This window comes from Urocitellus parryii, chromosome 1 (assembly GCF_045843805.1).
Source record: "Urocitellus parryii isolate mUroPar1 chromosome 1, mUroPar1.hap1, whole genome shotgun sequence".
Lineage (NCBI taxonomy): Eukaryota > Metazoa > Chordata > Mammalia > Rodentia > Sciuridae > Urocitellus > Urocitellus parryii.
The window spans coordinates 158,094,155-158,118,485 of record NC_135531.1 but is presented as its reverse complement, the minus strand read 5'-3'; the positions used below and the strand labels follow the sequence as shown (position 1 = coordinate 158,118,485).

At 35.5% G+C, this 24,331-nt stretch overlaps 1 protein-coding gene across 1 annotated transcript in view; it reads right to left on the bottom strand.

Annotated features, from left to right (window-relative positions):
- The window catches only part of Ranbp17 (RAN binding protein 17), a 285,855-nt gene that overhangs the window by 249,085 nt on the left and 12,439 nt on the right, over positions 1-24,331 (bottom strand). Inside the window, exons 4-11 of the mRNA XM_026401323.2 lie at positions 19,492-19,658; positions 16,132-16,197; positions 11,711-11,815; positions 9,714-9,879; positions 6,511-6,584; positions 4,020-4,139; positions 1,698-1,844; positions 909-1,081 (exon numbers count right to left, since the gene is read on the bottom strand). Coding sequence (XP_026257108.2) covers positions 909-1,081; positions 1,698-1,844; positions 4,020-4,139; positions 6,511-6,584; positions 9,714-9,879; positions 11,711-11,815; positions 16,132-16,197; positions 19,492-19,658 — 1,018 coding nt within the window. The remainder of the gene's footprint in view (positions 1-908; positions 1,082-1,697; positions 1,845-4,019; positions 4,140-6,510; positions 6,585-9,713; positions 9,880-11,710; positions 11,816-16,131; positions 16,198-19,491; positions 19,659-24,331) is intronic.

The window sequence follows — 24,331 nt, the reverse complement described above, 5'->3', positions numbered from 1 at the left end:
GATCTTGAGTAAGATAAAGATTCTCAATATAACACCAAACACATGATATAACACATAAGAAAGGATACACTGAACTTCATAAAAATGTAAAACTTCTGCTCCCCCAAGACTTAAAATAAAAAGGAGAGAAAATATTCTCTGAAACACATGTATGATAAGACTTCTGAACAGAATAAATGGACCTCTCAAATTTCAGTAAGAAATAAATTACCCTGTTTTAAAAAAAAAAAAAAAAAAGAGCAACAGATATGAGATTTTATAGGCACTTTGCCAAAGAATACATACAGATGGTCACACACATAAAAAGATGCTCAACATTATTACTCATTAAGGAAATGCAAATTAAATCCGCAAAGAGATACTACTATACATCTTTTATACATTGCAGGTTAAGAATTCAAAATGCTGGGGCTGGGGTTGGTGGCTCAGTGGTACAGCACTTGCACAGCACGTGTGAGGCACTGGGTTCAATCCTCAGCACCACATAAAAACAAATAAATAAAATAAAGGTATTATGTTTATCTACAACTGAGAAAGTATTTTTTAAAAAAAGAATTCAAAATGTTAAAGCAACTTTGGAAAATAATTTAGTAGCTTTTTATAAAGTGAAATATACACTTAATGATGCCACTCTGGAATCTTACACCAAAGAAATGCAAACAGGAAAACAAAACATAACAGTTACTGCCAGAGAGGACTACAAAGGGTCCTCCTCCTGTCCGCCCCCCCAAAAAAAACAAACCTTTAGAGTTAATGGAACTATTCAGTATCTCAATTGTGATGTTATTTATAAAAACGCATATTCTTATCAGAATTCACAGAACTTTACCCTAAAGAGAGTAAACTTTTAATTTAATTTAAAAAAACTCCAAGATGAAAATACAACAGAAACATTTAGTTTTTAATACCTCACAACTATGGCAACAGAGTCCAATCGAGACGTGATAAAGGCCTTTGTGATTTCAGGTGCGTAAGTGTCTAGTAAGTGGGGCTCAGTTGATTTCACAAAAGGAACTGATGCTACCATCCTCTGCCACAGAGTTAATAAATAATGAACACTGTTTGGAGCGAACTCCCAATGCTACAAAGAAACAGAGCAAAAGAAATTTAAAATAACTTAATACCTTTCTAGAATAACAGATACAACGCAAAATTACTTTTTAAATTAACTTTTATTCTGATTATATGACTAATGAATGCTTAATACAGCAAATTTCATAAATGCAAAAATGTTAAAGAACCCAATATCCCACAATATTATTCTGTTCAGAGATTATCACTATTAAAATGTTACAATACATTTAAGTGTTAAACTATTTCCTCTTAATCATTCCATGAATATATTTTTTATAGAATTAACATCATATAGAAAATATGGTTTAGAAATTCCTAATCCAAATTTAAGAAAAGAATTCAACCACAACACAGTATGTAAAAAATTATTTTATAGAAGTTTATTACAGCTTCTAAGTTATTCTTCAGTTATTAGCCACTTTAAGTGATTTTTCAATTTTTTCTTATTAAAAATGTTATAATTATTTCTTTTACCTAAAACTTTGCAAAGACCATTTTCAGTAAAGTACTCCAAGTAACAGGTATTTAAAAAAAAAAAAAAAAAAACACCCCCACTAACCTTTATCAAGAAATTGTTCTAAAACTAAGTACAGCTTAACATCAATTATTTTTTTTTTACTTACCTGTAGGCTAGTAATAGTAAAATTAGCAATCAATCTGATAACTTCAGGATACTCCTTGACCATAACTAACTCTCCCAGTTGATAATTTGTCTTTAAACGAGCCAAAAATCGACAAAATTCATGATAATTACCTGGATCAGACAAACCCTAAATTATGAGACAAAAAGTAAGTCTTTTAAAATAAACCAATCTATTGATAATAAAGCTACTAAATTTCAAAGAATTTTATTAAGTATTCTATTTGTTTTCAGAGGTACCTATGGTATCTTACATCAACTAGGTAGGCAATGTAAGAAAACAAATGATTCTTGCTAAATTTAATATTGCTGTCAATTATTCATAATAAGGAATCTAAAGTAGAATTTTTGGAAGAAGCTTTGCACAACAAAGACAAAAATATATCTGGGAACCTATTACACAAAAACAGAGTGTGTGTATTATAGCCTAAACAGAAGTCAACAAAGGTCTTGAAAAGTATTTAAGATGAAGGGCTGAGAGAAAAATATTTAAGATGAAAAACAAGAATGGGCTCTTGAAACCCGAGAAGGGAGTACTAACACCAGACTTAAATAGTGTGTGTACACACAAGTAGACAATTTCTTTTTATGGAACACTTTCTGAATACAGGCATTGTATTTAAGTGTTAGTCATTCAAACAAATTACTGCCATGTAGGGAACCAAGTTTAACAACAAGACAGGACACACAGGTAACTTATGAGGGAGAACAGGTTAAAAAGGAAAAGACCTTGAAAGTTCTCCCCAGTTGCTACAAGCTGCTTGAAAACAGAACACATCTCCACAGTTAATACCTGCTATCATCTCCACAGTTACCACTCTGTAGTCTCTGTAGCTAGCCTGATAGAGAATTCTATGCAGTGTCTGTTTAATACTCAACAAGCCTAAGAAATGTCATTCATAGGCACTCCATGAAAGAAGCAGCCCAGTGATAGAGTGCCTTCCACAGCATGTGTGAAGCTCTGAGTTCAATCCCCAGCACTGCAGGTGGGGTGGTGGGGGGAGTTTTGCTGGGCACAGTGACACACACCTATAAACCAAGCGGCTCCAGAGACTGAGACAGGGTATCATGAGTTCAAAGCCACCCTCAGCATCTTAGTGAGGCCTTAAAAATTTCAGCGAGACCCTATCTCTAAATTAAAAATATATTTTAAAAAAAGATTGGGGATGTGGCTCAGTGGTTAAGTGCCTGTAAATTCAATCCCCAGTTTAAAAAAAAAAAAACAAGAAAGGAAGAAAGAATGAATTTTAAAAGTGTCTAATTATTAAGTATGAATTCCAAAGAGACATTTTATAATCATAGTTTTTTTAATACATGTTTATAATTCTAAAACATATAATACTTAAGATCAGTTTTTACAATGAAACACTGACATAGGGATGCTAAAAATCACTTAATAGAATTATCTAACATGGGTATAGTAATTTCCACAATTTTGGTTGACGACAAGAGAATTAAACAACTAAAAACTTAATTATGTTGGTAAAAATTCTATTTACCAGCTAAACAGATAAAATTCACAGCTACGCTAACATTGAAAAGATAAAATACATGTTTAACTCAAACATTCCTGAGAACAACTTGCAAAATAATCAATTTTGTGAGATAATCACATTTTATTTCTGTAGAAAAGTATTATCTGTGTCCCCACCAAAAGTGATTAATAACCAAGAGGTTTAGGTAAACCTCTTTAAATTACCATTTAACCTTTTAAAAATCTGTAGTTTAATTACAGATATTTTAAACCAGAAAAAAAATAAATAATGAAACAAAATATTTATCTAGGTATCCAAAATCACTATGGCTTTGCAATTCTCTGAAATAGGTATTGCCACTGGATCTCTGAAGTTAATGTGGAATAGATAACTCATATTTGTCCACAAGAGGGCAAAAAGACATTATTTCATAATTTAAAACCTTTTATCCCAATATTAATACTTAAATTTATATTAAGTCCTCTAGTTCAGGTGGACATAACCCTGAATTAATCACTTCAATAGTTTAACCAACGTGGGCAAGGAAATGTAGCACAATGGTAAAAGACAGAACCATAATAAGATATATGACCTTTTTTCATATTCACCTAAAAAGAAAAAAATGGAGAGGAACACAGAAGTCTTCCATGGAAACATCCATTTTTAAAAAACTGCCCATTTCTACTACAAATGAGACCTAAGTAAGATGAATGTAATACTAAATATTTTCTTCCAGAATCATAATAAATTCATGATGAGTTTATTATCTGCCTTTGAGCAGAAATATTATTTCTATATGCTAAGTATTAATTAAATTACTTCATAAATACCTGAGGGTTTTCAAGTATCCTTTTCACTCCCTTAATTAAATTACCAAGGTACTTGGCACGTTCAGGACTGCTAAATAAGGACCTTCTTGTAGAAGCAAACTGAACTAAACACGCAAGTGCCTAAAAACAGAAACAAAAAATTCATTTCAATTTTAAAAGGAGCTATGACCACATATAAGCAAGACTTAATTTAAAATGTAATTAATTTTAATGCTAAAAGAGCATTATATAAAATAATAGCTGAGCATCATCATACCACCACTCACAATCTTTCTATCCCATCATTAAAATTTTTATTTGTATGTATTCTCATCTAATATGCTTTTCGATACCAAATTTGCCAGAGCAGGGCTTAAACATGCCTACATTAAGAAAACTCCCAATTGCTTATGATGCCCCCTCCACTGTGAGCCAATGAACCAAATGTTCTACCAAAGAGAAAATATGATCTTATGGTACAATATGTTAAATACTGTGAAATTATTAATTGTGATTCCTACAAAGGTGGGGGAAATCCCAAAAGTTTACTCAATCCAGAATATCCTAAATTTATTTAGTCATGGAATATTTTACATCATCCATTAGTATGTCTGGAAAATGCTAGAAGAGTTACTTACTTTCTAATGATATTTACTAATTTTTTTTTTTAAAATTAAGTAAGGCTCCAAATTGGCAACTTTCAAGCCAAACTGGCCTATGGTTCCCCTGATTCACGTATTTGCTTGCCACTTTTTTTTTTTTAACCCATTAGGTCCCAAGTTTTCGATTCTGTGAATGTTGCAATGAAACTGAAACAGGTGCATTAAAATGGGCTGGGAATCAAAATCCAGAGCTTAACTAAGATCAGTTGTCAATAAATATTTTAATTTGAAATCTTCACATAAAATGTGTGGCTCTCTTGGCAAGGGTAAGAATAGGTAAAAAATCCAAAAGATTGTCTTTTTAAAAGACATGCTTATTTGCCATTGCCTCTATCAGTTAAAAAAAAAAAAAACACCCAAGTTTAAAAAAATACAAATGCCAAACAAACTTAAAAACCTCCTCATTCAGAACTCTGACTTAGGAAACACTAACATATTAAAAGCAAAACACCCAGGGTTCCCGGACATGTAGAACTGTTTTGTTGTTGTTGTTTTGTACTGGAGGATTAACCTAGGGGCGATTCACTACTAAGCACATTCCTAGCCTTTTTGTTTGTTTTTCATTTGAAACAGGATCTAAATTGCTTAGGGCCTTGCTAAATTGCTTAGACTGGCCTTGAATTTGTAATCCTCCTGTCTCAGCCTCTCAAGCCACTGGGATTACAGATATGCCCAACCAAGCCCAGCAAGAACAGGGTTCTGATCTTAGTAACAATGTGGACTTACTTTGTTACCCTGGGGTGACTTCCCTTAGCCATTCTGGGTGTGCTTTGTTTTTCTGGTACACCTGGTGAGGACAGCATTAGGAACCCTGCAGAACCACTGTGATGATCAGGTCAAACAAGTACCACATCAGAGCATGCCAATAAACAGCAGTTACCATCTCAGGAAACAGATGTCATCTACTTTTTTTAAATTGCCAGTACCTTTTTGTTTTAAAACATAATTACATGAAATCATGATTTTTAAACCACTATAAGCAAGGCTGCTCTGGTTGAAAGACAGAAGGCTGTGATACTGCCTGGAAACATGAGTCCTCAGTGAAACCCAGTTTAAAAGCTACTTCACTACCTTGAACTCTAGATTCAAGGACAGACATGTTTTTTTGAAGTGTAGTTTTGTGAATCCACTTCTCCTTTCTAAATGATAACATCTAAACAAGCATATCACTGGTACATGCTTTAAATCAGGAACATCTTTTTTCAGAAAATGGCAACATTATTTCTAGAAGCTTGAATATTAAACCTATAATTATTTTTTAACATTACCATATCTATTACAGATGCTGCAAAGATGGAACCCACAGTCTCAAAGTTCTATACAATAACAGAGTTTCAAGATTTTTTGAACATGTAACAGAATTTTATTAAAAAACTTAACAAACAACAGTAGTCCTGAGCAAAAATCAAGTAAATAGATCCCTCTTTGTGCTTCATTCAGTGATACCTGGTGGAGGCTGTCTACCAAGTCCAGGCCCTGGAGGGCTGAGGGGCGTTAGAAAGTGAGGAAGGTCCTGGTAAGGGAGCTGATAGCTGGACTTCAAACCTATGGGAACTGTCTAGTAAGAAAGGTATATTTACAAGTTGGTGTGTTGTTCTGGCTCTGGCAGGAGCAAAATCAACAGTTCCTGGTTCTGGCTCAACCATTAAATGGAATGGACTACTGACAAAATAAACAAAACCCAACAAAGAGCTCGAGTGATATGCACCTAGGATGACACAAGAACTACTGTGACAAGTCGACCCAATCAAACATATTAGCAGAGTTTTGTGGATAAATAAATTCCATCCCTTATGTTCATTAAAGATCACAGCTACTTTTCAATCAAGTAATGAATGAGTTTTACTTACTAACTGAGACAGCAGTGGTGGAAGTGAATGATACAAATTGAAGAAAAGATCCAATGTTTCTGGTTCCAGGAAAACTGAGAAAAAAAATGATTTCTGATATCATTACTTTCAATCCAGTGATCTTAACAAATAAAACAAAATCACACAAACTGAGGACAATGAGATCTTGGCCACTTTTTGCAGTTGAGCTATTTTAAATTCCTAGCTACTTTCCTCAGAAAACTGAGATAATAGAGATTAAAAACGAGCCAAGATGATATAGCATCTACAGTTCTAAGTAGGGCAATCTTCCTAACTACTTTCGTCTATATTAAAATAATATGAACACTGTTTAAAATTTCAAAAATTATCAATAAGCAAGCAGTACGAAAAAGTCTATAATATGAAAACAACTACATCTAGCCCCTTCCAACCACCTTTCAACATATTTACCTATACTTCTAAGTAATGTTGTACACTATTACTTCTTTTGGCTGTTTCACTTCAGATATAAGCTTAAGTATTACTCTGAGCCTAAGAGGCTGTAGCTGCTCAACCCCACCCTGCAACTCCACCTCCCCAATCTCCACAATCCACCCTCCCCTTCCATTACCAACATGATTTGTGACTAAATCAACTTTGAAGTATTTACATTTATTATGACTACACAAAAAATATAAAAAACATTAACAGCCAGTGCTAGAAGTTTACTATATCACAATTACAATTCACTCTGTACTTAATCACAGCATTTTTCCTGTGTGTAGCTGTGTCACAAACTACAAATGCTCTCATTAGCAAGATGTTCTCCATGATGTTTTCCACATGGTCAAGAGCACCAAACATTCTCATTTCCACTCTCCCAGCCCTACCTCTCTGATGCTCCCACAGAACTGGCTATTTCCTAACTTTGTCACACAACGGTCTCCTCCCTACATCTATTCATTCCATCGTGGGTTGAAGTCCCTGTTCCTGCATCCCCTTCTTCCACCTTCTTGGTTTACAAATCAAGTAGCTTCCTGAGAGTAAGTACAGAGGGGATGAATTTGGGGAGGACTTGCATGTCTGAAGAGGTCTTTAATCTTGGTTATACTTGGTAATTTCCATCTAGTTGGAAAATAATTTTCCTGCAGAAGTCTGAATCTTCCAGTCTACAATGCTGCTATGGAGAAACTGACTATCCTTCTGGATCCCAATCCTTTGTAGGTGACTGACTTTTTTCTTTCTTGTACATTTTAGGAATTTTTCTTTATCCTCTGTATTCTAAAATGACATGATTATGAAGCTTTGCACATACCCATTTTCACTCATGATGCTGGGTACTTGGTGAGACAGTTTAATCCAAAAACACTTATGACCTGTAGTGCTGAGAACATTTTTGCAAATTTCCTCCTGTTTTCTCTGTCCTGTATTTTGGCCCTCCAAACCTTCAGTGGCCAGGCCTAATTTTATCTTCTAGTTTTTTTTTTTTATATATATATATATTTTTCTCCTTTCAAGCATCTTGCTTCCTTTGTTCTACCTTCTAAATTTCATTAACTATTCAGAACATTCTCTGAATTTCTACTTTTTGATAATATCCTGCTCTTGTTCCAGGAATGTATTATCTTTTGTCATCTCTTTAGGAATAGTGATTATACCTGTTAGAAGCTAACTTCTACTCTTCATCTTGTCTACTCTTCACCTTGTCTATTTCTATTTTTTTTAACTGAACTTTTTGAGATAATTCTAGATCCATATATAGTGGCAAAACCCAGTACAGACTGACCTCATATTTTACTCAATATTTCACAATAGCACAAGGGAATTAACCTGGATACAATTCACCAATCTTATTAAATTTCCCAGTTTTACATGTACTTGTTTGTGTACACCTGGATGTTTTTAGTCTGTGCACTTCTTTATTCTATGTGTTGGTTCATGAATCCAATTACCACAGTCAAGATTCAGAACATTAAAACCCTTTTTATTGGTTTAGTCTCTGACTTCATACTAGAAGTTCTCAAAAACCCATGCTGCTTGTTATGGCTTGGATCTGCAATGTTCCCCAAAAGGCTCATGTACTCAATGGAATGGTCCCTAATGCAGCCATGTCCAGAGGTGAGACTTTCAGGAAATGATTGAATCAGGAAAGTTCTAACCTCATTAATCCACCTGATGGATTAATGATTTGAAAGAATTATTGGAAGGCAGGGACCAAGTTACAGAAAGTAGGTCTGGCGGGGGGCAGGGGACTCTAGAAGGGTTTCATTGGGTGTGCCCCAGAAGGGTTTATCTTATCCCAGTCCCCTTCCTTCTTCTGTGTGTGTGTATGTGTCTATCTCCCCCTCCCCTCCACCTTCACAGCTGCTAAGAGTGAGCATCTTTCCTTTACCACACCCTTCTGCCAGGACGTTTCTGCCTTGGGGCCAGATGACCATGAACTGAAACACCACCTAAATTGTTTATATCAGGTATTTTGATCACAGTGACAAAAAAACTAACAGTGTTCCTCAACTATATCAGGTATTCCTGATTCTGATGTATGCTCTAATTCAATTTTCTCAGGAAAAAAGCTTGGTCTTGTGAAGCAAGGGAACAGTGCAGATGAGGGAGGGAGGGAAAGTCAGTCACCTAGCTGCACAAGTGGCAGAGAAGAGACTATTCAGAATACAGTCTTTTAACCAAGCCCTTGAAGCCTCCTTCCCTCCCTGACTTCAGGGGTACCCTAAATATCACCTTTTTTTTCTGGAATGAAATCATCTTGTTATTTTTTTGTATTGGAGGATTAACCTAGGGGCACTTCACCACTAAGCACATTCCTAGAACAGAGTAAGTTGCAACTCTGCTCTGCTAAGTCACTTACTCTAATTCATTCTCTTTATTGCTCTGGAAAATACGTTGACATCTCTTGTCTACTATTAGATCCTTTCCCATTCTATTCATATGAAAGTTTCCAAACAGAGCTCTTGATTTTTTTTTTCTTCCCAAAACTGTTTTCCATCTATCTCTAGAGCTGTCTTCTTTTTTTTTTTTCCAAAATCAAAATATGGTAGTTACTATAATACATCAGGGGAAACATTTTGAAATTGGGTATCAGTAAACACTTCAGGTAGCAAATTCTTTTGGGTTGCAAAGCACTTTTCTGATTGCCTAGCCTAAAACTAAGACAATACACCCCGGGCAAATATATTGCTTCCTTCTGCATCATTAGGTTGACCACCCCTCATGCTCTTTATTCTTACTTGTTCTCCAGGTTGTTGGAATCTGTACTGTGCAAAGATCATCTGCAGACTCATCTGCTGAACTGCCAATGAAGTCAAAGTTGAGGCAGTTGAGGACCAGTTTCAAGACCTGCATCACCAGATTCTGTTGAAATTGATCTTGAAGATTTAAAGGTTTGGCCAATACCTGAAAAAAGGTTAAAAACAAAACACTATGAGCTGGGTGCAATGGTGTACACCTGTAATCCCAGTGGCTTTGGGAGGCTGAGGCAGGAGGATCAAAGCCAGGCTTAGCAACCTAGCAAGGCACTAAGTAACTCATTGAGACCCTGTTTCTAAATAAAATACAAAATAGGGTTGAGGATGTGGCTCAGTAGTTCAGTGCTCCTGGGTTCAATCCCCAGTACCAAAAAAATCCATTATGAACACATCAATAAATTTTAACTTTATGAATTTAAATAATTCTTTAATGCCAAATGGAAATTAGTTTAAAAAAATTAACAAAATTATATTACTCCAAATATTAGGGGAGAAAAGTAAAATCACTATCTATCAAATTTCTATGATAGACTACATTCAAATTTAATTTTGTGAGATAAGAATAAAAACATTTATACCTGATGCCGTACTGCAGGTCATCATCTAAAGTTATAAGGCAGCACTAAGAAAAATACTCTCCACAGTACAACTGCACAAATGTATACGTAATTATTACCTTAAAGTGGTTTTGAACAAGCCAAAGATTAAATATTCTTCAAGAAACACTAGGACTAACTTCAATTATAACACAGACACAATGGGTTAACAAAAGCTGTCAGAACTGTGATTATGGGAGGACACTCACAAGCTCTGGAGAGCAATCCTGACACCAAAAACAATGCCCATTCTGACATATCAACAGACTATACCATTCTAGAGTTGCCCCATGAAACATCTGCAGAAGCAATGATGTGAAGTTTGGGATTCTCCAAGAATAATAACAAAAAAGAAGTAAAGTGAGCACGTAGAGATTGGAGAGATGAAACAAGATTAGCTGCAAGCTATTACTGTTTAACTGAAGGGTTCTTGAGTGGCAATTATGTCTACTTTTGTATATGTTACATGTTGTATCTACCTACTTTTGCATATATTTTTCCATAGGGAAAGAAAATGTTTAAGACAATAAGGTCTTTTAGTCTGACCTAGTAGGGTACTTATCATGTTACTGTCAAGGTAAACATTCCCTAATCCAAAAACTTGAAATACAAAATGCCCTGTAATATAAAAACTTTTGGAGCATCTACATGACAATCAAAATGATTTGGATTTTTGTGAATTTCAGGTTTTGGATTTTTGGATTGGTGATACTTAATAAAGTCTATGCAAAAATACAAATCTGAAACATTTCTGATTCTAAGTAGGGTAACAGGTACTCAGCTGGAACCATAGAACTGACATAAGGAGAAACTAGTTCTTATAGGAAGTGCTGTACTATGAGAACTAACAAGCTTGAGTGACACAATGGATTCCCTATGTTGATAAAGAGAACACAATGAAGTTATGAATCACAATATCACTAATGTTCAATAGGGCACTAAGTAAAAAATGGGAATTCCTATTTCCCTAAGAAATTGTTAAACTCAGCTAGCTATCTTAGCTAATCTAAGAAAATTTTTGGTGTTTAATGAATCAAACTTAATTATTTCATTTTTCACCTACATCCCATCAAAACATGGGCAGGCAGATAAAGAAATCAAGACTCAATTTAGCTTCTTCAGTTAAGAACCTACAAGAGAAAGACAAACTACTACCTAAAGTTACTAAATTTCCTTTAGATTTTATTTTACATACCCAAGGAGTAAAAGCCAATTTTTTGGAACCCCTTAGAGATTTGTACAAATATATCATACTTACATTAAGACTGTGCACAATAATTCTTTTAAAGGCAGAACTAGGGGCAGAGGGAATCCACTTGAAATCCTTTTGAAACTGTTAAAATTTCCTAAATAACTAGAAAATTGAATAACTAAATAACTTACCTCTTTTAGAAGAGAACACGCTAGCACTAATATGTCTTTGAGAGAAGTGTCACGAAATGAAGTAGCTATTTTCCTGTGTTTTGCTGAAGGTCTAGAATAATCAACCTTAAAAAAAAAAGAAAAATTAGTTTAACCAGACCTACCCCTCACAAATACAAAAAAAAAAAAAAAAAAACCAGCAAAAATGTACTCTCATAGAAATAGGGATTAAAGAATCATAAAGTTCAGAATTAAAATATCTTTTCAAAATCTACCAGGATAAATGATTTTACTCAAGAAGTTGGTTTCTGGACTCTTTTCATTCAGTGCTCTTCTGACAAACCACATGATCTAGAAATTAAAAGGCAGAGCTGATCACACTTTCAGAGGCAACATAAACACTGACTGTAAAATACTAGACCCAAGACCATCAGCTCCTGAACCAGGCACTACATTTCACATCATGCAAACAACTTCCCTGTCCCTTAGATGCCACCTGCAAGGTGAGAAGTCTCTGAGCTCATCTTCAAACCTTAGCACTCTGTAGATCAGCCACTAGATGAGAACAGAAAAATTCTTCTGTATGAAAGTGGTATCTTCGTATATACCACATGTCATTGGTTCATGTCACTGGTGTTATGAATAATATGTCATTCGTATTCTGAAAACCACTAAAAGAGGATACTATAAACAAGAAATCTGATTTATAAGGTAAGCAATACAATTCCTCCAAATATTTTGTTAGCTAATGGCATATAATTTTTAGGACTAAATAACTAGAATTAGCTCTTGAGTCTCTAATCTAAAATACAGTATGTCCAAACTACACTATTAATACTAGCAATTTTTCCATTTACCCATAGGGAAAAGCAAACAAAATTGAGGTCTGATGCCCAAATGATTATCAGCATCAAGGTCTAGAGCTGCTACAGCATTATTATTTATTCCTTTTGCTATTTGGATGAAGAAAGTAAACCATTCTCCTTGCTAATGTTTACAGATTTGCAAAAAGCAGTAAGCTAAAAACTGATTATCTGACACTTCCTAATCTCCAACATATGATTTAGACTACACTTGTACTTATAAAACATGAAGCATACTAGAAGTCTGAAGTGATTACAGAAAGTAGTTACTGGAATCTGTATCCAATATCTAAGATTTGAATTACATTTTCAGTGTTCCTCCCTTAATTAAAACTTCAAAATATCTCCTACAATGCTTTTCTTTAATACAAATAAGAGTATGTGGCATTACGGTTTCAATTTATAAAGTATTCTTCACATATTATTTCACTCTATCTTCAAAACTACATACTATTCTTTTCTTAGAATTGAGAAAATTAGAATTTATAGCATATTATCTTAGCCTAGTCTCTGAATGACCACCATACCCACAGCATGGAGAAAGGAAGGGTTTTATTTATATATATATTTATTTTAGTTTTAGGTGGACACATTCACAATATCTTTATTTTATGTTTATGTGGTGCTGAGGATTGAACCCAGTGCCTCATGCTTGCTTGCCAAGCGCTCTACCACTGAGCCACACCCCAGCCCTGAGGAAATGAAGGTTTGTTGAGGGCATCTGTACACTGGGAGCCACACTGTTGTTCACGAAATCCACCTCATAAGGAATGCCAGTCTCAATTTTCAATTCAAGAGAATGATATACAGACTTAAGAAGTTTGTACAAAGGAGTCAGCAACAGAGCTAAAATATAAATCCATGACTTACCCAGCATCTTCTTCAAGGCTTGTGTGATAACTATTTTATTTGAGCTATTCATTTAGACACTGAATGCTTTGAGATGTGGCACGCACAGACACTTCCTACTGCACACCTCTGTCTCCACCCTGCAGGCACTGAATGAACTTATAAGGCACACATCTGACAACTCTTAACATTGGATTTTCCTCATGTACTGCAGATCACTCTCAGACTGCCTCGTTTAGGAATGCTTAATAAATGCTAGTTGAATCTCAAAATGCCATAAAATTGGGGCTGGGGATGTGGCTCAAGTGGTAGCGCGCTCGCCTGGCATGCGTGCGGCCCGGGTTCGATCCTCAGCACCACATACAAACAAAGATGTTGTGTCTGCCAAGAACTGAAAAATATTTAAAAAAATTCTCTCTCTCTCTCTCTCTCTCTCCCCCTCTCTCTTTAAAAAAAAAAAAATGCCATAAAATTAGGCCAAGTCAAATATCTGCACAGAAGCCATATTCTTCCATGATATGAAGCCAAAGATCACACTTCAGACCTTAGAGCTCTTCTTCAAAGTAACTTGGTTCTGTGGAAGATGAGCCTGGAACCTTCTGTGCCAGAAGGAAGAAAAGCATTCAAAGAATGTGACAAATGCTCACTGGACAAAAAACGCCAGTCTGAAAGGTCTCTTACGGACAAATTTTGGGAAAGCTTGAAAATCAAAATAATGTTAGTAATGAATTATAGCCTATTAAATAAACTTGTAAACCAATCAGTAAATTTTTAGTCTGATGAGGAATATGATATTTTCAATGCCTTAAATTGCCTCTCCAAAAATTTTTTGATTACAACAGAAAAAAGAATGAATCTACAAAGAGACCATCTTAATTAAGAGATCAATATTGGCTGGGTCCAGGGACTATGCCTACAATCCCAGCTACTTGTAGGACTGAGCTAGGAGGGTCACCAGTCTTGGGCACGAACAACTTAGCAAAAGCCTGTCTCAAAATAAAACCAAAAACGGGACTGGGATATAGCTCAGTGGTAGAATGCTTGCCTAATGTGCAAGGCCCTGGGTTCAATCCCCAGCACTGGGGGGAGGATATCTTAAAGTGAACCTCCTGACAAAAACACATGATTTGAATCTAATGACAAGGAAACATCAAACCATCTCAAAATGAGACATTTTACAAAATAACTAGCCTGTAAACTTCACAAGTGTCAAGATCATAAAAGTGAAGGAATGACTGAGTTTTTTCCAGATTGAAGGTGACTAGCAGAACATGAGAAAGAAATACAATGCATGATAAAGTACATTTTTGGGATAACCGGTGAAACTTGAATAGGCTATGAGAATTAGATAACAGTAATATATCAGTGTTGACCTGCTTAAATTTTAATGATGGTATCATCGTGTAGGAAATACACTAAAGTATTCCCTGGGGGTGGGGTATCATGTCAGCAATTCAGCATCAAATGGTCAAGAAAAATTTCTGTGAACTCAGAACTTTTCTGTAAGTTTATTTAAAAAAAAAATACTTGGTTGATCTCTGAATAATACTTTTATTACAACTCCACATTATCTAGTCTTAGTTCAGTAACACACTAAACACAACCCTCATTGCCAGAGCAGCGTATATTCCTATCTTTGCTGTGATGTAGGAAATCAATGAAACTGCAAGTTTCATGATTAGTAAAATGTGTAGAAGCTGGATGGTGGATATGAGGGGTTATTATATTTGTCTCCTTACTCTTTACCTATGAGGTTAAACTTCCATACTAAAACTATGGACCATCTCTGCCAATGTGTTATTATTACTAGTGCTGGAGGGAGCGAGGGAGGGGAGGGAGAAGGGCAGAGATATATATACAGACAAATAGCAAAGATATCTTCACATAACTGGGGTGGAGAAGTCAGGGAGATGACAGCCATGGTAAACAGAGATCACTTTAAATTTTAGAAATTCTTCCTTTTAAATAAAAAAAACCCAAATCTGATTGAACATAAATAGAAAAATAATTATTTTATTTAAAAAATATATATATGGCTATACTGACTCCAAAGGGAGGTGGCAAGTGGCCCCGAGGATACAAGTTCTCCTTGCACACATACACATAACACACACCACAGAGGAGGGCAGTTTTTAAATTTAAACTCCATAACCCCCTTTATTATAAAATTATCCCGTGCAGAACCTAATTTCTGCTTTTGTCCGGTTTTGAAGCACACTATGCACAAAATTGAACAGGAGCGGGTGACAATGTACTCAGCTGCTGAGCTCATAAAAATCACAATTGGGGGGAGGGAGAGCTTCCTTGTATAGAGTGAAAATTCCAGCTAGAAAGTGGCCTGTTTCAGGATGAGTCCTGCTGGGTATCCTGCTGAAAATCAATTCACCAAATCACTTGTCTTTTATTTGTAAATGAGTAAAGTTTTGTTTCTCTTTGTGCATATAATTTATTTCTTACAGTTAACATATTACTATATATACAGAAGATAAAGCAATAATTCTCCAAGTGTTCATGGAGCAAGGACCATGTCTAACTCTCTGCTCTTCGTAGTACATTCCACTATTGCTGATATTCCACTACTTAATTATCCCACCAATAAAACAGACATACACAAAAAGACTTTGCTTAGTCAGAGTTTTTATGTCACAAAAAAAATGACTCTACATATGGCCACAAAGAAATAGTAGTACTTAAGCAAACTTTACGTTCCCATTAGATGGAAAGGCTTACCAGGTTCATTTCCTGAGTCAATTCAGAGAGGATTATTACTCCTATTATGCAGTGCTCCACAGTACCCTTTGGAGAAAATAACCAAGTTTAGCCTACGTGGAGACATGTGATTGGTTGGTTCTTACAGTGTAAACTGGGTAACAGTTACAAAATACTAAATACCAAAACATCACACTTACTTAATAACACATATATTAAAATATGTAGAAAAGTCACTGAGTTCTACAAATAAAAGGATTTCAAGCTCATTTTTTGAAAGATAAATTTCAGTACCCAGAGTTGAAAGGGAAAATGCTCACCTACCTTAGAGCTACATAATATCCTACAAAATATTTCTGGCACCTGAGACTTACCATAAACTAAGCTTCAAATTATGAGTTTAGTTTAAAATTTTTTATAAGACTATAAATAAGTCTGAGGAAAAAAAAATGCTCTTTAGCTCTATAAATTTACTTTGACACATACTGTGCAAAATTGATTTTATATACATATTATTAACAAATTACCCTACTCAAAAAATCACAGTGGAAATATGAAAATAGTAAGTGTAACTTTGAATTACAGTGCAATCATACTAAAACATTAACAGATGGTACATTTTTCAATTTTTTTAATGCCTTTATTTATTTATTTTTATGTGGTGCTGAGGATTGAGCCCAGGGCCTTGCACATGCTAGGTGAGTGCTCTACTGCTGAGCCACAACCCCAGCCCCCATGTTTCAAATCTTTTTTTTTAATTATTTTTTAGTTGTAGTTGGACACAATACCTTTGTTTTTTGTTGTTGTTGTTTTTAATGTGGTGCTGAGGATCGAACCCAGGGCCTCGTGCTTGCTAGGTGGGCGCACTACTACTGAACCACAATGCCAGCCCCATGTTTCAAATCTTAATGCTGTAGTTGGTCATCCCTTCTAACCCTCACAGAATTCTAATAATAATGCTCACTAGTGTAATGAAGTTCAGATTACCTCATAATAACAACGAAACGAACAAAAGAAACACCCCTGAATTCTTCAAGGCCTGATGAGGGTGCCTGATGGAGCCCCTAATTTCCCATTTCCTGAGGCATTCCTTCCCTGTGTACAGACTTGATGTTTCTCAAAATGTGGCTCCCTCGCCAACTGCTGGCCCAGTTGCAAATTCGACTCTAACGTGAAAATGGCTTGGTACTGGTCTAAAACAAAATAAAGAGCATGTACCAGAATAGAACACAGGTAAGTAACTAGATACTGTTCAGTTAAGCTGGCTTTTTTTTCTTGGTGGGGGGGGGCGAGTCTCTCTTGATGAGAGAAACACAAAATTCATTTATGGTTTGACGTAAACTCCTTGTTGCAGAGCAGCAACCTGAACAGCAACCTGCTGCCGTAGGTGACAACTCTTGGATACGCATGTAGAAAGGAGGCACATACACATGCTGGGAGTGTGGCAGCAATGGGGCTGCAACACCAGAGAAAGTGGGTGCCCAGAGGTCAGAACATTACAGTTCTAACAAACCTATAATTTTCAGAACAAAATTCCCACAAGATGCTAACACCTAAATGAACCTTGTGGTACTATTTTTAGAGTACTAAAACAATAAATCGTCTTTCCCATGACTCAAGGCTAGGTCAAGTCATATACCTCAAAACAGTGCTAAATATTCTTTTATGGTATTATAATAAACTTTCAAGATAAAACATTTTGTTTCTTCTGGTCTCCCAAAATTGACAAAGGTACATGCTAAAGCCCAACTTAAAGCTGAACTTACCAGATGCTGAAGAGGGAGTCTGAGAAATGCTAGCCAACAAAAATTATTTCATTTCAGTTGGTTTTCAACTTCAGCTTTATTTTAAAAGAACTCCACATCTATTTTCGTCTATTGTCATGACTATTACCAGTCTTAGTAAATGGCAAGAGAAGGACACTACAGTACTACTCCAAATTACAAACACAACTCTGAAGTAAGAAGCTCTGTCTCTGAATAAAATCTCCTCCTGTGCCAGTGCACGCTGCTCTCCTCAGGGATAAGAATGTGCTTAACTCCTGTCACGTTCCAGATGATCAAATACTTGTTCACAGGGGTCTTAACAACGTGAATAAAAGAGAAGCTATGGGGGCCAGTATTTCAGTCTGAATTTGCAGTACTGCACTATGATGGGGTTACATCTAACACAGGGGGTGACTTTCAAAATTATTCAATGAGAAGGAAAATCCCAGAAAGTCAAAACTGCCCCTAATCGCTAATAAACCTGTGCTGAACCATCCCTCCATCAAAACTGCCAAATAGCCAGGCACAGTGGCGCATGCCTGTGATCCTAGCAGCTCTGAAGGCTGAGGCAGGAGGACTGAAAGTTCAAAGCCAGCCTTAGCAAAAGTGAGGTGCTAAGCAACTCAGTGGGACGCTGTCTCTAAATAAAACACAGAATAGGGCTGGGGATAGGGCTCAGTGGGAGTTCAATCCCTGGTACCAAAAACAAAAACAAAAAACCTGACAAATATTCCTCAAGAACCGCAACACATCACTGTTTTTTCAGATGACACCAGAGCTAAGGTAATTTTCTTTTAGGTAGGAATGTTTATATGAAAAAAAACCATTTTTTCTTCTTTAAATACCCGAGTCATCTTAAGAAAGAAGCATAAGGAACCAAGAGCAGATTCAGAATTCCTACAGCATCCTGGTGCAGGTAATCACTGTAGGTTCTCTTGATTTTCCTTTTCCCAGTCCAAATATCTGAATTTATGTAAATTAAGCAATAACATACACTATGTCTTTAATAATTTAGGTTTAAAATATTCTTGACAAAATGAAGAGTTAATGCAGTATAGTATAAAATAAAAAAGTAAATGGTCAGAACACTTGTTGAAGTGCTAGTTACACACTTTACTAAATAATTATGTGATCTTTTTTTTTATTGTAGGTTGTTCAAAACATTTTGATTCAAGTGGGTTATGAACTCCCATTTTACCCCGTATACAGCTTGCAGAATCACATCAGTTACACTTCCATTGATTTACATATTGATATACTCTATAAATCATTTAACCTTTCTAAGCCCCAGTTTTCTCATTTAGAAAATGAAACCCGTTTCCCAGGGTTGTAATGAGAATTATATATACGCAATATATATACGTCATAAATGAAAGAACATACATTTTTGCAATTAGAAAATACAATTATTTATGTTCTCCTGGTATGAAAATTATGTAAGCATGAATTTTATTGACAAAAAACAACAAAGGATCCAAGGATAAGTAATAAATGATAATTAATATGATGTAATGCTGGTAGCCACAAGCCAAACCATAAAGCTTGAAGAAAAGCAGAATTCTAAACCAAAAAAGGCAAGTAATAGTGTTAAAGTAAGGTAATACTGACTTCTTACCTGAAGAAACTTCTTCACATCAGCAATAATTTCTCTGAAGACAAACTGGTCTTTCTGAACCTCAAACCACCCCAACTTAGTGATTTTAGCAATGACTTGAATAAGAGCTTGGATGACAAAGGGAGCCAGCTTAGGTTGTGATGCCACATAATTCAGAATGTAGTTTCCTACAAAGAAAATATTCTATGATCATTTGGACTTTTTGAGAAACATAAAGGGAATCATGTGAGGACAAACAGGAGGCAATGACAGGTCTTTCAGAGAGATCTCTTCCCATTCCTTGATATGTGTCCTTATTTACCTTCCATAAAGCTTGGTTCAAAAAAGCAAATTTGTTCCACTGCATTTATTTATCAGGGGATAACCGGAGCAAGATACGAACATCACTTTTGTTTCATTGATTCTATCTACTAAAAATGCTGGGTAAATGCAGAAAACTGTGACCAGGCCAAATGGACCGAGCTCTCCATGACATGTGTATGCCTGCATCTGCTAGCCACCTCAGGGCGCCTCACATGTGAGCGGCCACACCCGGCCTCATCTGGTGGTAGGATTTTCCATTCTGTATCAGATAATCTCCTTTCCATCATTTCATAGTCACACAAAAGCTGCAAATCTTAGGAAGGGTTGTACGAACTTCAAATCTTTTCATTTCAAGTCAGAGTGCCACACTGTCTATACTGGTTAGGTATTCCTTAACCACTTAACATGTAAAATTCTACAACCCTTTTGTTAAACTTCTATCTTTTCTCTCTCTCTGTCACTGACAAAAGTTTTTTGTTTGTTTAGTTGTAGTTAAGAAAATTATCTTTATTTTATTTTTTTTTATGTGGTGCTGAGGAATGAACCCAGGGTCTTGCACATGCTAGGCGAGCACTCTACCGCTGAGCCACAATCCCAGCCCACTGACAAAGTTTTTGAACTGTGTTGTCATAATTTTATTTTTCTCATAAACCCTAAGGTTTTTATTATATAACACTGTATCACAAATCTCTTTTAGAACACAGGTCTACACAAAAACTTGTATGTAAATGTTCATAGAAGAATTATTTATGTTGGCCAAAAAGGCAAACAACCCAAAGGTTCATCAGCTAGTGAAGGGATAACAAAATGTGGTCTACACAAGAAAATATTACTCTACAATAAAAAAGGAATGAAATATTGATACATGCTACAACAAGGCTGGAATGTAAAACACTTTGCTAAGTGAAAAAGCCAACTACAAAAGAGGACATAATGTATGATTTTATTTCTAGACAATGTCCACAAAAAGTTAATCTGTGGAAGGAGAAAGCACATCACAGGTTTGTGGTACAGAGCAGGTGACTGTAAACGAATATAAGGATGATGAAATATTCTAACCAAGTTGTGATAATGTTCAAACAACTGTAAATTGACTAAAAGTCACTAACTGTACACTTAAAATAAGTCAACTCTGTGGTATATCATACCTAATTAAAGCTATCTGAAAGAAATGGAGGAAGAGGAAAGGAGAAGGGACAGAGGGATGAAGGATTGGTTTATATAAGCAACCAAACCTAAGCTACACTTTCATTTGAAAGAAGGTGGGAAAAACAGCATTCAATCTAGGGAAAGAACATTTAAGAAAGGCACCAAGGCAGAAACAACCTGGCCTGGGGAAGTCCTTCACACACAATTAACAGGTTAGTATCAAAGAAGCTACAAGGCTGCCTCCACAAGAATGGGTCTTCAATGACAAGCTCATGAACCTTCAAATGGTACTTCACTGATAACCAACCATTAGCCATTGTTAACTACACTAAGAAGGTCAAAAATAGTGTAATAGACACAGAGGATCTGGCACTGAGTTCATGATTGGAAACAATGAGATATGTAAAGTGGTACCATATAATGAAGGACTAAGGATTTTGAAGCTGGCATGATAAAAGCAATTTGACTGTTAAGGCTTCTACACATTTTCCACTTTACTTTTACATGTCAATTATTATGATACATGTCAGATCTATTATATCATGACCAATCTTCTAATCTACTTGCAGAAATAAGAGTGGCAAATCAAAATAAAGAAATAAAAGAAATCCATCATTTCTTGTTGTCTTGAAATTGTCTTGTATGTTTCTGTTTTTTTCCAAATTTCATTCCTACATTTTTTAAATTAGAGTACAGATACTCTTCAATTTACAATGAAGTAACATGCCAATAACCCATCATAAGTTGAAAATCTCTAGTAAGATGAAAATTCTTCTAATATACCTAACCTACCAAATATCATAGCTTAGCAACACATTGCAATGTAGAATATTAGTTGTTTGCCCTGGTGATCCTGTGGCTGACTGGAAGCTGTAGCTTCCTGTTATTGCCCAGTGTCACATGAGTGCTATACCATTATCATCCAACCAGAGAGAGATCAAAATTCAGAATGTAAAGAATGGTTTCCACTGAATGCTTATTGCTCTTGCATCCTAATAAAATTTTTTAAAAATCTTAAGTTGAATCACCGTAAGTCAGGGAACATCTGCATTCCCATTTCGAAAACAAAGATTCTATTTCAAAAATGAATGTAGGTCAAATAGATAACCTAAATGCCTGTATTATTAAAGACATTAGATCAATATAGTTAATAACGGAAAGTACAAGGCCCAGATGGGTTTACTAGTGAACTGTACCAAACATTTAAGGAAGAAATTATACCAATATACCAATTATACCAATTCTCCATATCTTCCAAAAGACAGAAGCAGAGGAAATGATATCTAATTCATTTCATGAGTCCAACATACCTTAATACCCAAACCAAAGACATTACAAGAAACTACAGGCCAATGTCTCTCAACAAATTCTCAACAAAATATTGGCAAACTGAATCCAATAATATATAAGAAAAATTAAACACATGAGATTTATTACAGATATACAAGTCCAATTTGACCCTCAAAAATCAATTAACATCTCATCATTAGGCTAAAGAATAAAAAAAATCACATAATGATATCAAGAGATGCAGGGAAAGCATTTCACAAATGCAATAGCCATTCATGAGAAAAACTCTCAGCCAACTAAGAATATAGAGGGACTTCTTCCTCAACTAGATAAAAAACATCAAGTTCAAATCCAGTCTCAGCAATAGCGAGACACTAAGCAACTCAATGAGACCCTATCTCTAAATAAAATACAAAATAGGGCTGGGGATGTGGTTCAGTGGTCGAGTGCCCCTGAGTTCAATCCCTGGTACCCTTCCCCACCACCAAACAAAACAAAACAAAACAAAAAACCTTACAGATAACACCATATTTAACAGTAAGAAACTTGAGGCTTTCCCACTAAAACCAGGAACAAGATAAGATGTCTCCTCCGACCACTATTTTTCAACACATACTAGAAATCCTAGCTCATGTAATAGGGAAAGAAAAGGAAATAGAAAGAATAGAGATTAGGAAGGAAGAAATAAAACTATCTTTGCTTACAGATGACACAATTATCTATGTAAAAAATCTGAACAACAAACCCTGAACAAGTGATTACAGAACAAGGTTGCAGGATACAAGGTTAATATACCAAAACCGATTGTATTCCATTATCAACAATGAACAGTGGCACCTTAAATAAAATACCCCATATCATTTATATAGCACTCCAAAAATGAAATACTCAAGTATAAAACTGATAAAATATATGCCAGACCTATGCCAGAAAAATTACAGAGCTATAATTAAAAGAAACCAAAGATCTAAATAAACAAATGGCTTAAATCCAGAAAACTAACACCACCAAATATTTGCAAGAATTGGAAGCAATAGGAACTCTCATATGTTGCTGATGGGAATGCAAAATCATACAGCCAATTTGGAAGACACACTCTAGCAAATGTGCACTTTGATATATACCCCAAATTAGAAACTTACATCCACACAAAAATGTGCAAATGGATGTTCATAGAAGTTTTACTCACAATTGTCAAAACTGGAAGCAACCAAAACATCCTTCAATACGTGAATGGATAAACTGTGGCACATCCAGACAATGAAATACCGCTGTTATTATTACAGAGAACCAGAAAGAAATAAAGTTATCAAGTCATGAAAAGACATAGAGTAACCTTAAGTGCAAATTACTAACTGAAAGAAGCCAATCTGAAAAGGCTACATACTGTATGATTCCAACAATATGACTTTTTGGAAAAGGAAAAACTATGGAAACCATAAAAAAATCAATGGTTGGGGGAAAAGAGGGATGAACAGGCACAGGGGATTTGCGGGGCACCAAAACTATTCTGTACAATACTATACATTATCAAAGCCCACAGAACATACAACACCAAGAGTGAAACGTAACAGAGATTGTAAACTTTGGATAATAATAACTTATCAATGTAGGTTGGTTGATTGTAACAAATGTACCACTCTGGAGCAGGATATGCAGACAGCAAGGAAGGCTCTGCATGTATGGGGGCAGAGATTGTATCAAAACTTTGTAATTTCTGTTCAGTTTTGCTATAAACCCAAAAGTGCCTACCAAAATTAAGTGTATTTAAAATGTGTCTGTGTATGGGGCTGGGGATGTGGCTCAAGCGGTAGCGCGCTCGCCTGGCATGTGTGCAGCCCGGGTTCGATCCTCAGCACCACATACAAAAAAAGATGTTGTGTCCGCCGATAACTAAAAAATAAATATTAAAAAGATTCTCTCTCTCTCTCTCCTCTCTCACTCTCTCTTTAAAAAAAAAAATGTGTCTGTGTGTGCGCAAAAGTCAAATAAACAAAAATCCAAATTTTAGACTTCCATTTATAGTGTTTGAATACTTATTTTTAAAGCTACAAACTTCTTTTGCTTTCTTAAACACACAAATTGACAAATGCATGGA